This window comes from Vombatus ursinus, unplaced genomic scaffold (assembly GCF_900497805.2).
Source record: "Vombatus ursinus unplaced genomic scaffold, bare-nosed wombat genome assembly UNPS02009205.1, whole genome shotgun sequence".
Classification (NCBI taxonomy): domain Eukaryota; kingdom Metazoa; phylum Chordata; class Mammalia; order Diprotodontia; family Vombatidae; genus Vombatus; species Vombatus ursinus.
Window position 1 is genome coordinate 59,616,072 of NW_020948983.1, and position 20,450 is coordinate 59,636,521.

General features: G+C 41.1%; 1 protein-coding gene across 1 annotated transcript in view; it reads left to right on the plus strand.

Moving 5' to 3' along the window:
- Positions 1 to 20,054, plus strand: part of NOX5 (NADPH oxidase 5) — a 43,169-nt gene extending 23,115 nt beyond the window's left edge. The window contains exons 7-17 of the mRNA XM_027851824.1: positions 1,766 to 1,944; positions 2,789 to 2,971; positions 4,017 to 4,149; positions 9,332 to 9,474; positions 10,644 to 10,823; positions 11,457 to 11,501; positions 13,049 to 13,173; positions 14,232 to 14,316; positions 16,954 to 17,053; positions 17,379 to 17,545; positions 18,096 to 20,054. Coding sequence (XP_027707625.1) covers positions 1,766 to 1,944; positions 2,789 to 2,971; positions 4,017 to 4,149; positions 9,332 to 9,474; positions 10,644 to 10,823; positions 11,457 to 11,501; positions 13,049 to 13,173; positions 14,232 to 14,316; positions 16,954 to 17,053; positions 17,379 to 17,545; positions 18,096 to 18,227 — 1,472 coding nt within the window. The 3' untranslated portion in view covers positions 18,228 to 20,054. The remainder of the gene's footprint in view (positions 1 to 1,765; positions 1,945 to 2,788; positions 2,972 to 4,016; positions 4,150 to 9,331; positions 9,475 to 10,643; positions 10,824 to 11,456; positions 11,502 to 13,048; positions 13,174 to 14,231; positions 14,317 to 16,953; positions 17,054 to 17,378; positions 17,546 to 18,095) is intronic.
- The last annotated feature ends 396 nt before the right edge of the window (positions 20,055 to 20,450 follow it).

Here is a 20,450-nt window from a genome sequence, read left to right on the forward strand (position 1 = left end):
CACTTGTACTCTGGGGTCCCATATCCTGAGAAATGTAGTTCTTTTTTCTCTTGGATATTACTGTTACATATAGATAAGGAAACTGAGGCTCAAGAATTTATTCATCTTGCTCATGGTCACATAGTTATTATTAATTTTTTTTTAAATAATTAATTAATTTAATTTTTGACTAGGTAAAAAGGCCATTCTCTGCTTCAATTCTTATTAAGCCTCAGTCACTGAATGGACGTTGCCTCAGTCAAACTGAGATCTATTAAAGGCCTTAGCTTGAAAAGGCCAAAGTCCCCCACTGCATCCAGGGCCATCTGCAGTCATCCTTATCTCTATCTTGCCACTGGACCCAGATGACTTGGGAGGAGAAAGTGAGGCTGGTGACTTTGCACAGCCCTCCCTCACTTAAATTCAATTCACTTGCATGTCATGGCATCACCTCCCTTGATGTAATGGTCTTCTTTCAGGACGAAGGACAGATGGATCACATAGTTATCAAGTACCAGAGGTAAGATATGGCCTCATGCAGAAGCAATCATAGAATGAAGGGTACTGGTTAGTAGAGGTAGACAGTCTCAACCTGAGCAACAGACAGCATTCAACCAACATGCCTCTGATGTGTCCAGCTGCATTCTATATGTTGTGAGGGATGAAAAAGAGAGCCATACTCTTGACCCTTCAGGAGTTAGCATTCTAGTTGTGGAAACAATGTTAATACATGTGGAACAATTAGAATATGGAAAGACAGTGCATAATGAGGTGCTAAATTAAATATAACTAAATGGAGAAACATTGAAATGCTTACTATGTATCAACCACTTGGCTGAGCCCTCAAGGCACAAAAAAGAAAATTGAGACAATCATTGTTCTCGGGGTGGTCACATTCTAATTGGAGGGGATAACACAAAAAGGAAAGTTTGTGTTTATGTTCAGTTCACGGAAAACGGAAAAGTCAAGTAGAACTTAAAAACCTTAAGTTGCAGAGCAGATATCAAGGTCCAGATGATCTTGGAGGCAAATGGTTGTTTCACTACAGAAAGGATAGTGAGTTCCAGAGTGCTCTGGGATATCTCTAGCACAAGTGGGGATCAGCTTGCAGTTGGCAGTGGGCATCCTGCACCTAGTGGGAACTGGGCAGGAGGGCAATGAGGGTTGTCAGGGGAAAGAAAAAGTCAGTGGCTCCCTTCAGTAGCAGCAGGTGTTTCTGGTCTCTCTTCTTGTCACCCATTGGTGGGATGGGGTCCAGGTTGGGAAACAAAATGACAACATTTTCAAGATATCCTTTTAAATATCCAAGGCAAGCCAATATAGATGATACTAATTAATTGTGTGATCTTGAGGAACTCGTCTTCTTCAGGTTTCCATTTTCTCACTGTAGGATTCAAGAGCATAGGCAAGTGGAGGGCAGGAGGTGGCCCTATACATGCCTGAATGATTCTTAATGGAAAAAATTCGACAAACCTGTCTATTGTGTGCCCAGCTCTGAGCTGGATACTATGAGGGATAGAAGAGAGACACATTCTAGACTACAAGATCTCCACAGTCCCTTTCCAATATTAGCATTTTATGACCGGGAATCTAAATGTTATGTAGGAGGAAGAAAGTTCAGTGGTTTAGAAAACTGATGAGTCTACTGGTAGCTGCTGGCCCTCAGATTCCAGAAGAAACTACCGTAAGATTTTGGTTTTGATCTACTATCCATAGTTGTCCCAGGTCCCCAGAGGGATCATCTATCTGTCTGTTTTCTCTATTCTGGGATTATTTTTTTGTCTAGTGCGTCTTTCTCAATTGGAGGACAGCCCCTTCCAGTTCTGGGAATATCTCCTCACCACCCGGCCTGGCATTGGCTGGGTACATGGCACAGCTTCCCTCACGGGCATTGTTCTGCAGCTTCTCATCCTCATCATGCTTGTGTGTTCCTGCTCCTTTGTCCGGAGGAGTGGGCACTTTGAGGTATGATGTACCTCTATAGCTTTCTTTCCCATCCCCCCCCCATAATCTACCTTCTCAGGACCATATCTGAGGCTATCTGCGCTCCCCAACCCCCACCCCATTCTATATCCTGTATTCTAGTTACCTACCTTTTGCTCTTCCCCAGGGTTGTATTCCAGTGAACAAAAGACTCATAAGTATGTTTACATGCTATTTACATGCAATTTGCATGCACTACTTTGAACAGCACAATTTTCATGCTCAAGTAAAAATGCTTGGGCTTTGGCTAGATTCTCAATTCTCTCAATCTCCCTCATCCACTCAAAATCACTGTCAGGTCCTTTCTACCTATGGTAGGCAGTAAAAGCAAAAAAAAATAAATGATTTGCAGGGTCTGAGAAGGAAAGGAAGGAGAGTGAGGGTCTTTTTGGAGAGTTTCTGGTTACTTCCAGGTCAGGACTCCGTTCTCCAGTCAGCCAATACTATCCCCAAGAGACCGGATAGAACTGTTTCTACCCTACTGAAAAGGACAGATGGGGTAGGGTCCCCCACAAGGCTTGAGCCCTCTGGCTCATTGTGGGGATCCTCACCCTACTCTAGGCAACAAGTCAAAGAAACACTGTCTCTGTTGCTAATCCTTTGGCTGAAATTATTGCTCCTAGTCAATGAATGGCCCTACTGGCCATAGCTGTCCTGATTCTGGCAACCCATCAACAAAAAGAAGCCATTGGCACTGAATAGCTAGGCCAAGACTCTGCCCCACTGCCTGTCCAAGCTTCCCCAACCCCAACAGGGCAGCACAGGACAGTTCCTTTCTGAATTTGAAGCTGACTCCCAGCCATTATCTCTCTCTGTGTTCTTACAGGTGTTCTACTGGACCCACCTCTCCTACATCTGGGTCTGGGTGCTGCTCATCATACATGGGCCCCATTTCTGGAAGTGGCTGCTGGCCCCTGGTCTCTTATTCTTCCTGGAGAAAGTTGTAGGGTTGGTGTTGTCACGCATGGCGACCCTATGCATTGTGGAAGTCAACCTGCTCTCCTCCAAGGTGGATTGGACCTCCTCTGCTATACCCCTAGTCTTTTCTGTGCTACATCCCCAACCATCACCATAAAGATTTAAGGGAACAGAGGTTGGAAGAGGAAGGTTCAAGTGGGTTGGACTCAATGACCTCTAGGGTCTCTTCTAGCCCTAAATCTATGATCTAATCCTTCTATAAATAAGAGAAAGATGTCGGTCATTACATAATTAAATATTTGATTATAAGGCACAGACTACAAATGATACAGGGGTTCTCATAACACTAATAGTTTGCATTTTATAGACCTGTACAGAATTTGTGAAGTTTGTCACATACATTGTCACAACTGGTCTTCACAATAAGTTGATGAGGTAGCTGTTATTATTATCCCCATTTTATAGATGAAGAAACTGAGGCTTTGAGATTTCAGGGCCTTGCCCAGGGCCACATAGCTAGAAAGTGTCTGGGGGCACGTAGTAGGCACTTAACACACACATCTGTTGATTATCCGGGGCAGGATTTGGATCCAAGTTTTCGGATGCCAGGTCCAACACTATCCACGCCACCATGCTCCTATCTAAGAAGAGAGAGATCAGTGCAAGGTGTGGTAGCCAGGGTCTGCTTCATGAAGGAAGTGTATGTTAAAAAGATAGTGAAACAGTTTCAAGTCTTTCCTGAAAGTAAGTGAGATGATGTTTTTTGTCACCGTGCTCCACTTCAGCTTCTGCCTTGATCCTTTAGTGTCCTTGCTCCCCATGTTTGCCTTCTCCCAGTTAATAGATTAGCATTCTCCGTAACTAATACAGCACAATAGATAGAGCCTTAGATCTGGAATCAAGAAGACCTGAATTAAAATCTGGCCTTTGATACTCTCTAGCTAGGGGACCTCAGGCACGTCATTTAACCTCTGTTTTCCTCAGTTTCCTCAACTGTAAAATGAAAGGATTGGGCTCAACGGCCTCTAACATCCCAAAAGTCTTCAATTAGAATTCCCTCTCTACTTTCACTACCAGGAAACTCCCTTGCTTCTGTGGAATGCTTGTCTGACCTAATTTGTTTCCTCTATCCCCAGGTCACTCACCTCGTGATCAGTAGACCCTCTTTTTTCCACTACAAGCCTGGAGATTACATATACTTGAACATCCCAGCTATTGCCAAATATGAATGGCATCCTTTCACCATCAGCAGTGCTCCAGAGCAGGAAGGTAGGATGGGACTGTGTCAGGGACATTTGACCGGCCAATCACCGGCAAGACTGAGACTATGCACACCAAACTTTTACCTTAAAACGTTGACATGATTGTTTCTCTAATATAGTCTTGCTCACTCTGCCAATGGGAAGGTGTGAAACCAAGAAGCTTTCTTCTTTCTTAGTTGCCACTGCCCTCAGAGGTTAGGGTTCTTTCTCATGGTGACCACTCTCCCCTTATTTCCCATCTGTCTTCTTCAGGCTGGCCATCTGGAGTGAGACCAAAACTATCTGACTATAGGCAGAACCAGGATCATGTGTAGACAGAACAGGTGTCTGCCTATAGAAGGTGATTTCAGGGATTCTGGGAACGACTCTCTGCCCCCAAGTATCTCTCCTACCCACTGATTGATGTCTGAAATTAGAGCTTCATTCTCCCCTTTCTCCACTTATCTTTGGTTTTTCAGCTGTATTCCCTCATTCACTCCTGTTGGTACTAGAGCCTGGAATGATGATGATGATGATGATGATGTTGATAACAGCTAATATGAACGTATTGCTCTAAGATTTTCAAAGTACCTCATGTATATTATCTCACTCATTTTTCACAACAGTCTTGTGAGGTGGATGCTATTATTATCTCCATTTTATAGGTGCAAAAACAGATATTAAGTAACATGCCCAGGGAAGGTAGAAAAAGCTCTCACTCTGAAGTCAGGAAGACTTGAGTTCAAAACCTGTCTCAGACTCTAAACTGCGTAAATCATCTAACAGCTCTAAGCTTCAGTTTTTTCCATCCATAAAAAAAGAGATAATGATTTTTTTAAAAAATTCAATTTTATCATGAGTCCTTTAGAATTGTGGTGGGTCGTTGGGTTGATCAGTTACTAAGTCTTTCATAGTAGATTATCTTTATAATCTTTTGGTTACTGTGTAGATTGTTCTCCTAGTTCTGTTCACTTCATTTTGCATCATTTCATATGAGTTTTCCCACATATTTCTGAAACTATATCCTTCACCATTTCATACAGCACAATAGTATTCCATCACATTTATATGCCATCGTTTTTTCAGCCATTCCCCAATGGATGGACATCCCCTCAGTTTCCAATTTTTGCCAACACAAAAAGAGCTACTATATTTTTGTGCACATGGGGCCCTTTCCTTTAATTTTTTTAGGGTATAGACCTAGTATTACAGGGTTAAAGGGTATGCATAGTTTAATAGTTTCCTGTGCATAGTTCCAAATTGCTTTCCAGGTTAGACCGGTTCACAACTCCTCCAATAATGTATTAGTATATCTGTTTTCCCACCTCCCCTCCAGCATTTGTAGTTTTCCTTTTCTTCATCTTAGCCAATCATAAAGATGTGAGACTACCTCAGAGTTGTTTTAATTTTTGTTTCTTTAATTATTAGTGACTTACAGCATTTTTTCATATGATTATTGATAGCTTTTATTTCTTCCTCTGAAAACTACCTGTTCATATCCCTCGACCACTTATCAATTGGAGAATGTTCTTATTCTCATAAGTCTGGTTCAGTTCCCTATATATTTGAGAAATCAGACCTTTATCAGGGAAAATTGCTGCAAAGATTTTTCCCAGTTTTCTAATTTTCTTTTAATTTTAGCTGCATTTGTTTTGTTTGTGCATAAACTTTTAAATTTTAAGTAACCAAAATTATCCATTTTGTCTCCTGTGAATCTTTCTAACTCTTGTTTGATCATGAACTCATCCCCTATCCATAGATCTGACAGGCAATTTCTTCTGCGCTTCACTAATTTACTTACGATGTTACCCTTTATGTCTATATCATGTACCCATCTTGACCTTATCTTGGTATACAGTGTGAGATGGTATATACCTAGTTTCTGCTAGACTACTTTCCAGGAATTTTTATCAAATAGTGAGTTCTTGACCCAATAGCTGGGATATTTCTGTTTATCTCAAACAAAGACAATAATAACATCTATATGACAGGGCTGTGGTAAGGGTGAACCAATACAGTATATAAAGGCAGGTACAGTGGATATATCACTGAGCCTGGAATCAAGAAAATCTGAGTTCAAATCCAGCCTTAGACACTTACTAGCTATTTGACTCTGGACAGGTCATTTAACATATTTTGCTTCAGTTTCCTCAATAGGGATAATAATAGCACCTATCTCCCAGATTTGTTGTGAACATCAAATGAGATAATATTGTAAAGTATTTAGCACAATGCCTGACAAATAGTACTCATTATATAAATTCTAGTTTGTATTATTATTATTACTATTGTATAAGGTGATTTACAAACCTGAAAGTATTATATAAATACTACTTATCATTATCAGTATCATCATTTTTATTATCTACAACATCAGATTATTTCTCAAGTTGCTGGAAATCCAACTGTCCTTTTTAACAGATATTAGAGGCCTATTTACCCCTTACTAAAACAGTGACTTCAATCTAAATGGTACTAAATAGAAGTAGATTGAGGAATAATGCATGCATGCATACATGAAGGAATGAATAGTCACTTAGTTCAACATTTAGTACCAGGTACCATTTCTATAGTATATGGTAGTCTGACTAGTGTCACTTCACTGCCTTCCTACTCCCTACCCCACCCCCATGCAATGGGAAGCCATACAGCTATCCCTTCCACATCATATGGATTAAGTGTATAGTGCCCCCACGATCTGGAAAACGCAAGCAAAATTTTTTGGCCTTCCCTGCATACCAGAGAAAAAGTCTGATTTTTTTTTCTTTTTCTTTTATGGAGTATTTACAGTACTTTCTTATAAAATCTGGTTGATATTATATAATAATACTGATAATTTTACTTTCTTCTTTCTTATTAAAAATAGAATTAACCAATAGTTTATGTATTTTTTCATAAGAACAGCTCCTCATTTTATTTATTAGTTTAGTGATTTTCTTACTTTCAATTTTATTCATCTCTACCTTGATTTTCAGGATTTCCAATTTGGTGCTTAATTGGGTTTTTTTTAATTTGTCCTTTTTCCAGTTCTTTTTTAATTGCTTGCCCAATTCATTGTTCTGTTCACTTTCTATTTTATTGATGTAAGCATTTAAAGATGTACATTTTCCCCTAAGTACTACTTTGGCTGCATCTAATAAGTTTTGGTATATTGTCTCATTGTTGCCATTCTCTTTAATGAAATTATTGATTGTTTCTGTGATTTGTTCTTTTACTCACTCATTCTTTAGGTTTAGATTATTTAGTTTCCAAATAATTTTAATCTATGTTTTCATGGCCTTTTATTGAATATAATTTATTGTATTATGGTCTGAAAAGAACGCATTTAATATTTGGATTTCTGCATTTGGTTGTAAGGTTTTTATTCCCTAATATATGGTCAATTTTGTGATGGTGTCATTATAGCTAAGAAGAAAGTATACTCTTTTCTATTGCCATTCAATTTTCTGCAGAGGTCAATCATATCTAACTTTTCTAAAATTTTATTCATCTCCTTAACTTCTTTCTTGCTTATTTTATGGTTAGACTTGTCTAGTTCTGAGAAGATAAAGTCTTCCACTAGTATAGATTTTGTTTTATTGTTTGTTCATTTTTTGATGTCTCATGGAGTTATTAGCTTCTATTTACCCAATTCTAGTTCTTCAGTGAGTTTTTGTACCTCTTTTTCCATTTGGCCAATTCTGCTTCTTAAGGAGTTGTCTTCAGTGGGTTTTTGTGCCTTTTTTTTTTAAAAAAAAAACTATATAACTTTTTCTGTTTTTTAAGATTTTATTTTCTTCAGGGGCAGCTAGGTGGCACAGTAGATAAAGCAGTGACCCTGAAGTCAAGAGGACCTGACTTCAAATCTGGCCTCAGACCAAACACTTGACACTTACTAGCTGTTTGACCCTGGGCATGTCACTTAACCCCAATTGCCTTAAAAAATAGATTTATTTTCTTCAGTATTTTTGTGCCCCTTTTACCAAACTGTTGACTCTCTTTTCATAATTTTCTTCATCACCCTCATTTCTTTTCCCAGTTTTCCCTCTACCTCTCTTATTTGATTTTTAAAATCTGTTTTTTTTTAACTCTTCCAGGAGTTCTTGTTAGGTTTGTATCCAATTTACATTTTTCTTTGAGGCTTTGCTTGCAACCACTTTGATATTGTTATCTTCTTCTGGGTTTGTGTCTTGTTCTTCCTTGTCACCAGAGTAACTTTTTGTGGTCAGGTTCTTTTGTTGTTGTTGTTGTTGTTGTTGTTGTTTGCTCACTTTTCTGGCCTTTTTCTGGACATTTAACTTTATGTTAAAATTGGGCTTTGCTCTCAGGGTGGAGACAGCATTGTTCTAAGCTTCAGGCCTTTCTTGCTGCTGTTTTCAGAGCTAGCTTTTGGGTTTTGGTGTTTCTAAGGTGGCATGATCTAGGGAGAGGTGTGATCACTGCTCTCCTGGCTTGTACTGTGGCTTTTACCCAGAAAGAGACCTTGTTCCTCTGTGACTACCAGCACTAGCACTCCTCCTGACTGTGACCAGGTCCCTCACTCTCCTGAAGCCTCAATTGTTAGTGTTCCCTTCTGTCTTAGAACTGAGATCAGAGTCCCTACTCCCCCATGGGTAACCACAACGACTCCTCTCCACCCTGGAACCATGACCCAGGGCCCTTGTTCCACAGCAGCTGTGAGTGCTACTGTCCCTAGGACTGCAACCTGGAACTGCATATGGCCAATACAATAGGGTCCTGAACTCGGTGCCAGTAAAGGGTTCCCTGAAATCTCCTTCCAATCAGTTATCTGATCCCCTCACTGTCCGTTGGCTGAGAGCTCCCAAAGCTGCTGCTGCCACCAGTGCAGTTACCTCCAGAGAGCATCCTGAGCTGTGTGGTCTGCCCTGAACTCTAGGCCTGCCTGACCACCACACTGGTGAGACAGAACTTTCCTGGTGACCTCCTAAGTTGTCTTGTGCTGGAAAATTGTTTCACTTGACCTTTTGTTAGTTCTGTCGATCCAGTATTTTGTTTGAAGCATTATCTTAGAGTTATTTTGAAGGGAATTTGGGGGAGCTCAGCTGAGTACTTCTCTACTCTGCCATCTTGGCTCCTTAAATTTTTCTATAGCATTTATCACAGCGCCTATCACATAGGAAGTGCTTAATAGATGCATATTTATTTTCTTTCTTCTTTTCTGCGAAATTCAACTTGACCTCTCTTCCTTTCTGATTTCATTCCCTTCCCAGGCACCATCTGGCTACACATCAGATCTCAGGGACAGTGGACAAATAGGTTGTACGAATACTTCAAGGCTTCTGACCCTATTTGTTTTGGTGTCAAGAGGCTCACACAGAGCCTGAAGTTCAGAAGGAGTCAGAGGAAGCTCCAGGTAGGTGACTGAAGGATAATGGAGTCTTTCCTCAAAAGCCATGGGTCCCATCCAGAGGTATGCTGGTACCAGCTTTCTGGGCCAAAAAAAAATGTACTTACGAACTCTTTCAGAATTTAATCTACATTATTAACATTTTCCATCACTTTCTTAAGCCCAGGCAATCAACAAAACAATAAACCAAGCCCTGGTTTATAGTGTTTGCAGATTTCCAAGGTGTAAATGCTTACATTGAACATTTAAGAAGCAGGTTAGAGCTAACTCAGCACACCTAGGCCTAGGGCAGTGACCTGAGTACTCCCCCTTCAGTCAGTTGGTATCATTTACTGAGCAATAGAAGTCTGCACAGGGCTAGACTTACATAAACTGCCTATGATGTGTGGTTTCATTAGCCTCCAGAATACTCTTTGGATGATGTCTGAAATCCCATTGGTTAAAGCTTACCTCTTTGTATTAAGTCTTTATTCTCGGTTAAAAGGCAAATACTGGGGAGAGATAAGATAAACTGTTCTCAAACCCTGACACCTTAGAGGAAAGTGAAGGCTCTGAGAGCATCTCCTGATAGGAAAGAGAGGGGTAAAAGAAATCATTAGGACATGGAAGTGGAGTAGTAAGAGGATGTGGAGAACTAAGGCAGTGTGGTCCAGTGAAAAGCATGCTGTATTTGGGATCGGAGGAGCTGGGTTCAAATCCCAGCTCTGCCCCTTGTTATGTGTATAACTATGGGGAAATCATGTAGCCTCTCTGGGCCTCAGTTTCCTCATCTGGTAAGTGAGGAGTTTGGGGAGGAGGACAATTCATCTCTAAGGTCCCTTCCAACTCTTAAATCTGTGTTCCTCTGATCCTATGGCTTATGTATACATAGGCTTATAAAATCACAAAGACAAAGGAGACCAGACCCTATTCCTGCCTCCCCTGGGGAGTTTATAATCTTGTAACAGGGATAAGAGAGACCCCATGAAACGCCGCCAGGCCAATTCCACACCAATCATTCACATCTGAACAAATATCCAATAGCATAAGATAAAACAACACCTTGTGGCTGAGGGGAAGGGAAAAGAAGGAACCAGAGTTGGACATGCCCAACCAGGCAAGGGAACCCAAAGGAAGTGACTTTCTAAGCAGGAAAGCAAATCAGAACATCCTACACTGAAAACTCTTGTTTCCAGGAAACCAAGATTCATGCCTTGGGTGCTCATTCTGCTAATACAACTCAAGGAGTAGTGGCCACTAGCACCGAGAACACTGTGCAACTGATGAACTACAGGTCTGAGAAACTGTCCCAGGCAAAGAAGGAAGACTTTATTGACTATGAAAAGGAGAGAGAAGAAAAGGCTCAGCCAAGAAGTGTGAGGCTCTGGGACCTGGAGAAGGTTGGGGGGAGGGGGGGAAGGAGACAGGAGCTAGGAGTGGAGAATGATTACTTTTCTTTTCCTGGTGACTACATTCTTGTACTGAGCTCTATTCCAGGAACCTCTAAGGGTCAGTTTCCTGCTAAATTGATATCCTTGAAAGTCCTCAGGATACAGGATATAGTCCTTCCTCCATTTGTGGAGAAGAAGGGTATAACCCTGCCCCTTTTTTCAGCCAAGAATAAACATGGTATGGCATACCCAGGTGATAGTGAATGAAGAGGCCTGCCTATCTCGCAGGGATAGAGGAAGAGTGGGCCATCTATAGTGGCAATAAAAGTGTGTGTTTAATCCATATCACTCACGATGCAACAAAAATCCGTGTCCCCTTGTTCATGCTAGCTTCCTGAAAAAGCATTGATCCCAAAGGGAATAGAGGCAGTACCCCACAGCAACCCTGGTGTCCAATGTTTGAATTTTTAAAAATCTGACCTTTTAAAAAATACTGCTAGGACTACTCTGGCCTCCTCCCAAGTCCCGCATTAGGAAAAGATTTCCAAGTGGTGGCCAAGAACAGGGAAAACAGCTAATGTGGCCCCCTGGATCAGCCCAACTTTCTGTTCCTTATAGGTCTTTACTCAGTTAAATGAAAACCACCGATTCTGCAACATCAAGGTAACAGACTCCAAGTGAAGAGGGTATGGTGGGGAAGAGGGAGGTTGGGGAGAAGTCTTTAAAGAAGTTGTGAACCATATGCCCCAAGGAGGACCTGCATTGTCATTCTTTTCTTTTCTTTTCTTTTTTCTTTTCTTTTCTTTTCTTTTCTTTTCTTTTCTTTTCTTTCTTTCTTCCTTTCTTCCTTTCTTCCTTTTTAGTGAGACAATGAGGGTTAAGCGACTTGCCCAGGGTCACACAGCTAGTAAATTTCAAGTGTCTGAGGCCAGATTTGAACTCAGGTCCCCCTGACTCCAAGGCCAGAGCTCTATCTACTGTGTCACCTAGCTGCCCTATTGTCCTTCTTTTCTAAGGATGGGAAAAACCAAAGCTATGATGGAGAATCCATTGGAAGGCTTATCCCCATGGGTGAAGGAGCACTCAGTTGAGGATTAAAAGACTTGAGTTCAAATTTGAGCTCATCACTTATTTAACCTATACAGTCTTGGGCAAGTAATAACCTCTCTGGGCCTCAGTTTCCTCATCTTTAAAATGAGGGGCAGAGTAGAAACAGAGTGAAACAGAAAGATAATTGATTCTAAAGTCAGTAAACAGATTCAAATTCTACCTCGGTGTGACCTGAGGCTAGTCATATCTCTAGACATCCATTGTCTCATCTGTGAAAGGAGGGGGGTGAATTAGGTGATTTCTAAGGTCCCATCCAGTACTACATCCATGATTTTATGACATCATGCCCCATTGACATCACAAATGGAAACTGTCCATTAGACCATGCTGCTGGATAACAGGATTATAGCTTGGAGGCAGCCCAATTCCCTCACTTTTCAGATGAGGAAACTGAGACCTAGAGAAATTGTGAATTTCCCAACCTCATGTAACTAGTAAATGGCAGAGCTCAGATTTGAAGCCAGTCCAATAATCTTTCTACTGAACTATGTATATACCTATCCCAAAGGATACATTTTCTAGTCTCTGCTTTGCCATGCATTTTAATAGTAGCTAATAACAACTAACATTTATATAATGCTACATAGCACCTACTATGTGCCATGTACTGTGTTAGGTGCTTTACAGATATGCTCTAATTTGATCCTCACAACAGCCCTGAGTAAGTACAATTTTTATCCCCACTTTACAGTTGAGGAAACTAAGGCAAAGAGAAGTTAAATGACTTGTTCAGGGTGACACAGCCAAGTGTCTGAGTCTGGCTTTGAACTCAGACCTTCCTAATTCCAAGTCCAGAACCCTATCCACTGCCCAACCTAGCTACCATAGACAAAGCACTTCCTAACTCTTAATCTGTATCTGTAAAGTGAGGGGGTTGGGCAAGGGGGACTCTCCCAGATCTAAGCTTCTGTGATACTGTGGTTGTACGACTTCTCCAAAGAGACCTTTTCTCCCCAGGAGAGTTGGGGGGCTGGGTGGGGTAGGTCAGGGAAGTGGAGTCTCTGAGGCTTAGGCCAGGGCTGCTCAGCAACCCAGAGGTTCAAATGTTCTCAGAGCCAGGAGAAGCATGAAATTCTACCCCTTCCCTCCTCTCATCCCAGTGCTACTTGGATGGTCCCTATGGAACTCCAACCCGACGGATCTTTGCTTCTGAACATGCAGTATTGATTGGGGCTGGTATTGGCATTACCCCTTTTGCCTCCATTCTGCAGAGCATCATGTACAGGTGAGTAGGGGATCTGTGACTGACTTGCCAGTGAGGGAATTGTGTGTACCAAATTGACTCTATCTTGTAAAACTGACTCTATTTTATGACTTTAGCTGCACTTTCCTATGAATTCCACCTACTTACTAATCATGGGAACTGCATAACATCCTGTTTCATATCTGGCAAAGTCCACTTACTCACTCTCCCCACTCCCAACTCCCCAAAACTCACTCATTCCTCTTCCAACTTGGAAAGTCCCTAATCTTTCCTCCAATTTGAAATCAGATTACTTGATCTTGTATCCTGGTTTATATCCTGTTGACTGTTTTATTTCAATGCATAAAAATCTGTCGCACCCTATATTCAAGGTCCAATGCCAAGCTGAGGAGGTTTGGTCCTGATTTGTTATGCAATTGGCATGGATTATTTAATAAATCAATATGCTCAGAAGCTTGAACCTTTATTTCCTCAGTTATTTCAGATTTCATCCATCATACCAGCCCCTGATCTGCTGAAGTCTAGAGAGAGTTTTGCCTCCTTCTTCTCTTTCTTTTGTTTTTCTTACTCCAAGCCTATCCTTGTTGGGGTACCACTTCTGATGGATTGGATCTCTCACTGCCTGAGGGGCCAAATAAACTTCCTGGTTAATTAAAACATATTCTAATATCCAAGGGGTAAAAGTAGTTTCCAAGACAATTAAAAGTGGTTTAGGAAAATAAAAGTAGCAACAAGAATTAAAAGCAGACAGCAAGGAGGTTCCCTAGGGTGTCAGGAGCTCATCACCAAAGTCTTAAAAACTGATATTATGTATACCCAAAGATTCCATAACCAGTCCAAGGTCAAGTTACCTGGAGCCAAAGGTAACTCCAAACACCCCAGGTCTGCTCATGACAATCACATTGTGGGAGTGTAGGAGGGTTAACTTAAAAAAAAAACTAATTCCTTCAGTATCTTGGTCCACTCCACCCTCTTTCTTCCCTTCCTTTTTCTTCATTTCCCTTGTTCCTCTTTCCTCCATTTTTCGTACCCCAGTTTCCAACATGTCTCATTGGCCCTCTCTGGATGATTTTACTCAGGCACCAAAAGAGAAAGCGAAATTGCCCCAACTGCCATTACTCATGGTGTGAGAATGTCAAAAATGATGAGATGAAGCTACAGAAGGTAAGTGATGGTTTTCTAAGGGTGGGGTGGCTGGGACCACATCTTTCTCTAATTATGTATAACAACCCAAGAGACAATATCCTTCACAGAAGAAGGGGGAGGAATAAGATGACTTTTTACCTGCTGGAACCCTTCATTGCTTTCCTACACCTTCCCCCAAAGCCTCTCCCAGCCCTACCTCCCCCATCCACCTTTCTCAGATGCCCAATGTTCCATGCTGCCCTATCCCTGGGGATCTGCTTTCCCCCTCCTCTGTTTCATCCACCTTTTCTGGGAGAGGATCTTCATTACCTAACAGGAAGAAACCATCTGATTAAACTAATCAAAGCAGATGGGAAAGGCTGTCATATGGAAGAAGGATCATACTTATTCTGTATAGTTTCTGAGGGAAAAATTAGGACTGGCAGGTGTGTATGATCCGGGGAGGCAGAGAGGAAGATTTAGATTATGCATAGCAATTAGAGTTGTTATACAACAAAATTAGGGGCTTGGCTTTCACAGGAATGAGTTCTCTGGCATGAGAAGTATTTGAATCTTTGTCAAGGGCACTGCAGAGAGGGTTCTTGCATTGAGTGAGAGGCTCTATTAGATTTCGAAGAGTCAATGATTTTAATGTCTCCTAAGTTTACATTTAAATAAAAAATTATGTCTCATTTTGAAAGCTAGAAATTCATCAACACAAAGAAATAAATTTCTAGTAGGGAAAATGTGTCTAGTGCTGTGGGAGTAGGGATGGAGGGAAAGATAATATTCCTTGGCCATTCAAATAACATTGAGTATGTGATCACTACCCCATCTCCTTGTAAAACAGGTCCTATTGGCTTTGGTGGTGCTGGTAGGAATGCTATAGCTCCCATAATATCTTTTGAAACTCCCTCTAGCTAGGGATTCTTTGGAAAGTCCATGTACTTGGATGAAAAAAAAAATGAATCCCTATTCTCACTAGCTTTTGGCCTCCTTTGCATTTTATTTTATTTCATACCTTTAAACACATTATTCCAAGAAGGAATCCATAGGCTTCACTGGACTGCCAAAGGGTCCATGTCACCAAAAAGATTAAGAATCCCTGCTCTAAATCTTCCATTTTTGCAAAAGGGTTTATTCCACCACCACCCCTCACCCCCCACATCTCCTCCAAAGTCACTCACTGCACCCAAACCAGTTTAAGATGCCCTCTTTATTAAGCATCTAGGTCAGAAAGGAAACTGTCTAGAGAGTCAGGAGAGACCTCATGGTAACATGGTAAAGTTGCAGAAGTTGAAGTCAAAAGACCTTAGTTCAAATCCTGATTCTGTCACCCACAGCCTCTCTAGGCCTCAGGTTCCTCATGTGTAAAATGAGGAGGTTCAACTTGATGACTTTTCAAACTCCTTTCCAGATCTAGATTTGTGACTTTTGACATTGGTTCTGGACTCAGCTCTGCTGCCAAACTGGCTGTGTGACTTTAGATAGGTTACTTCTCTTTGGGCCCTAGTTTTCTCCACTGCCAAATAAGGGTGTCCAACTGGATGATTTCTGACTTTTAGAAGCTGTGATTCTATTTGCTGGCTCCAAGAGAGAATGGTCACTGACGGGCCCCATTCTACTAACATTAATAACAGCTTACATTTAGATAGCACTCTAAGGATCACAAAGTCCTTTCCTGATAACTTCTCAGTGGTTTCCAAGTATTATACTCCTGATTTTAATTCAATTGAATAAACATCTATTAAGAGTCTACTATGCCAGGCACTGTGCTAAGCCCTGGGAATACAAAAGAACAGCCCCTGCCCTCAAGGAGCTTATAGTCTAATAGGGGAGACAACCAGGCTTCCCACCCAGTTCTCCATAGTCCAGGTCCAGCACACTATACTACACCTGCAACAGATCAAATGGGTTGACCCTTACACAGAAAATCAGCCTGCGTTTCATGATGAAAGAGGGCATCCAGTCCTAGGTATTCCAAGGGAAGGGTTGAGAGCCAGGACATCCAGGTTTGTGTCCTGGCTGTCTATCTAAGCTTGAACAAATCACTTAATTTTCTCAACCTCACTTTGCTTATCTGCAAAATGAGCAGGTTGGGCTTGATGATGTTCAAGGTCCCTTCTGGCTCAAAATATATGATTTTATGATCTTATGACTTATTTGGGTCTCTGTTTCCTCATCTGAAAAAATAAGCATAATAATCATAGATCAATGAATGTAAAGGAATCCTAGCATCTAGGTGGAGCACAGAACCTGGAGCCAGGAAGACCTGAATTTACATCCGTCCTCAGGCACTTACTAGCTGTGTAACCGTGGGCAACTCATTAGACTCCCTTTGTCTTAGTTTCCTCAATTGTAAAATGAGGATACGAATAGTACCTACCTCTCAAGGTTGTGAGGATAAAATGAAATAATATTTGTAAAGCACTTTGCAAACCTTGAAGTGCTATATAAACGCTAGCTAGCTAGTAGTAATAGCAGCAGCAGCAGCAGCAGTAGTAGCACAAGTGGTTGTCATAAAGAGCAAATGTGAGAATAAATGTGAAATACTCTTCACCCAGAGCCTTGTGGATAGTAGGTGCTCAGATAATCAGCTGAACTGAAAGTACCTTGAAAAAGTTAATGAAAAAAGGTTAATGGTATATTTACTAACTGATGGATTAATATCACTAGGTGGACTTCATCTGGATCAACCGAGACCAGAAGTCATTTGAGTGGTTTGTGAGTTTGCTGACCAAGCTTGAGATGGATCAGGTCGAAGAGGAACCAGGAGGTAAGCTAAGATGAGTCTCAGAGCTTGGTATGGCCCGCAAAGGAAGTAGCACTCATGTGCACCCTAATAAACAGAAACTGGGAATGGGGTAGGAACAGGAGAGGTCAAGGAAGGTGCTAAGGGGATTGTGATCTGTTTTGGGGAATTCCCATACTTGTGAAACCACAAATATTTTCAAGTATTGAATTATAAGTTGGTTAAATAAATTAATTTCAGAGCCTTTTCATTGCTATCTCAAACACTAGAAGGGGTAGAACTGGATCATGTCCTACCTCAGATGAACTGGCCTCTCCTCAAAGTATTCTCTCTCTTCTCTTGCCCCTAGGCCATTTCCTGGAGTTGCACATGTACATGACTTCTGCCCTGGGCAAGAATGACATGAAAGCCATTGGCCTACAGATGGCACTTGATCTCCTGGCCAAGAAAGAAAACAAAGACTCCATCACTGGGCTGAAGACAAGGACCCAGCCAGGGAGACCAGACTGGGGCAAAGTAAGGACCTGATGGCATCATAGAATTATAATACAGTTTAAAGTAATCAAACACATTAGTACTTTCATACTATCCTGTGGTTCTCCTTCCCATCTAGGAACTTACCCACAGAATCACATCTCCTCTCTCCCAGGGAAAATAGGGATGATCCTTTCCATTTCTAAGATGGGGAAACTGAGGACCATGCATAGGACTCATAGCAAGCTTTTGGCTATAATTTAAGGTCATGGAAAGACAACACTATGGTCCCTATAAGCTCTATAGCACATGGTGGAGAGAGGAGGCTACTCCAGTCTAGGAAGAAGGAGAAGACCCATAAAATTATGTGCCTTGTTTGAGGGGCATGGAGTTAGTGACAGAGGCTTGGTTTAATTTCTGTCTTCAACCAAGATTTCCTACCTATTTCAATCCACTTCACTTTTCTGGACCACAATTTCCTCATCTATAAAATGAAGAGGTTGAAGTAGATTATTTCTAAGTTCTCTTCCTGCTCTAAATTTGTGACCAGTGTCCTCTGTCCCTTCCTCTTCTTCCTTCTCCTCTGCTTCAGGTGTTCCAAAAAGTAGCTGCTGAAAACAAGGGCAAAGTCCAGGTGTTCTTCTGTGGATCTCCAGCTCTGGCCAAGGTGCTGAAGAGTCACTGTGAACAGCTCAACTTCAGATTCTTCAAAGAAAATTTCTAATCCCAGCCCTGTAAGCTCTTTCTTACTAGGATTTGGGAAACTGTTATTCTTGGAGGAGTAACTTAAGGGTGATGTATTGTTATTGTGAGATGTCAAAACTTGCCACCTGTGATCAAATTCATAGTCACATAGACTACCTGGAAGCACCAAGACAAGAGCAGAGGTATTAATGCTCATCTCCAAATTTTATCTTGTCCTGATGGAGCTGAAGAGACCAATATCAGATAGATTTCATTTGGAACACAATGTAGTGCAAAATATATCATTGAATGTTTGTATTCTAGAACTTTGGAGGGCTGCTATATGTTTCTCAACCATCTCAGGCTTAAGGCTGACTGGGATGGGAAGGGTATATTACATATCAGTAAAAACAATTGCAGGAAGAATCTCAGGACAATTTTACCTTCTAAAGTAGTCTTCAGAGAGACCCTCCCCCCAAATTCTAAATGTGTGCTCTCTAAATCTATGCTCTCTCAGAGACAAACGGACAAGTGGAAAGATGTTTTCAATTCGTGTGGAGAAAATCTCTCCACTTATCTGTATGCTGTTTGCTATCTTTTTCCTCTGCATCTTTCCATCTATTTCTTTCTGTCTCTCTATCTCTCAATATCTTTGTATCTGTCTCTCTCCTTTTCTCTTTCTTGAACAGCAACATCATAGTGTGGGGAACCTATTGCACTTTCAGTCAGGAATACCTGGGTTTGAATCCCACTTTTGAAAATTACCAGTGGTGTGACTCTGGGCAAGTAGAATAACCTAAGTCTCAGTCTCCTCATTGCAACATGAGGAACCTCTCTTTCAGGGCATTGTGAGGATCAAATGAGATATTGTATAGAAAGCCCTTTGCAAAACTTGAAACATTATATAGTCACCTCTCTTTGTCTCTCTGTTTCTCATTTTACTGATTGGGAAACTGAGTCCCAAAGGCTTGAAGTGACTAGCCCAAGGTCACACAGCTAATGAAATCCTAGGAATGTCTATGCCCACCACATTCAGCAAAATACAAAGCAAAACTTGAAAAGCACTCTCAGAGGAGCAAAGTCTGAGGGCTTTTTCTGGAATTCTCTTTCTTGGGATTTTCAGGTAGATGGAAGAGTCCCCAGGAGAGAGTCTTAGCAGGAGGAGCTTCACCTATAGCATGTCAGCACATGTGTGTACATACTTTTAAAAATCTTTTTCCTTTTTTGACAGAACCTGTGATTTACTTGGGAGTAGAGAATTCCCTATAAGGTCCCCTACTAATGCAGTTCAGTAGCTGGTCTGTATCCTAGAGTCTTAGAGGGTTACCTAGGGGCACTGAGTGATTTGCCTAGAGTCACATAGCCTATATGATTCTGAGGTGAGATTTGAACCCAGGTCTTCCTGGCTCCCTTATTCACTATATCCTACTCCTCTCTTCACTATATCATGCTTCTTGCTGATAGATAGATAGATAGATAGATAGATAGATAGATAGATAGATAGATATTTACCGGGGAGATTGAAAGTTATTGACTAATATGCTATCATATGTATCACAGTGCCCTTCATACATTAGATCTGAATTCAGAACATGGGATGGAATCTGATAAAATAGCTCAAAGAGACAAAAAGACAAAGGGCAATGGTTTATAGAGAATAGAGCCTTGGATTCAGAGTAAGATGACCTGAGTTCTAGCCCTAACTACCATCCACTGGATATGTGTGACCTTGATAAGTCATTCATCATCTCTCAGCTTTATCTGTTAATTGGTGATAACATTATGTGTCCTTCTTGCTTCACAAAGTGTAATGAAGATCAAATGAGATGCTCTATGTGAAAGTGCTTTGTAAATGATAAAGCTCTATATACATATGTAAAGGAAGAAAGAAAGAAAAGATATGGAGGGAAGGAGGAAGAAAGGAAAGAAGGAAGGAAGAAAGGAAAGAAGGAAGAAAGGAAAGAAGGAAGAAAGGAAAGAAGGAAGGAACAAAGGAAGGAGGAAAGAAGAAAGAAGGAGAAAAGGTGAAAGGAAGAAGGGAGGGAGGAAGGAAGGAAGGGAAGTAGAAAAGAAGGAAGAAAAATGACGCATGTATCTAGGATATGTTATATTGGGCATCTGTCAAGGTGTGTTGTAGTAAGGATTCCTTTTCTATATGATTGGACTATATGAACACTGAGGTTCCTTCTAAACCTCAAATTCTGTGATTCTGTGGAAGCATTAAGGTTATCTATTCTAGGCCAACATAGTGGTAGATAATGGG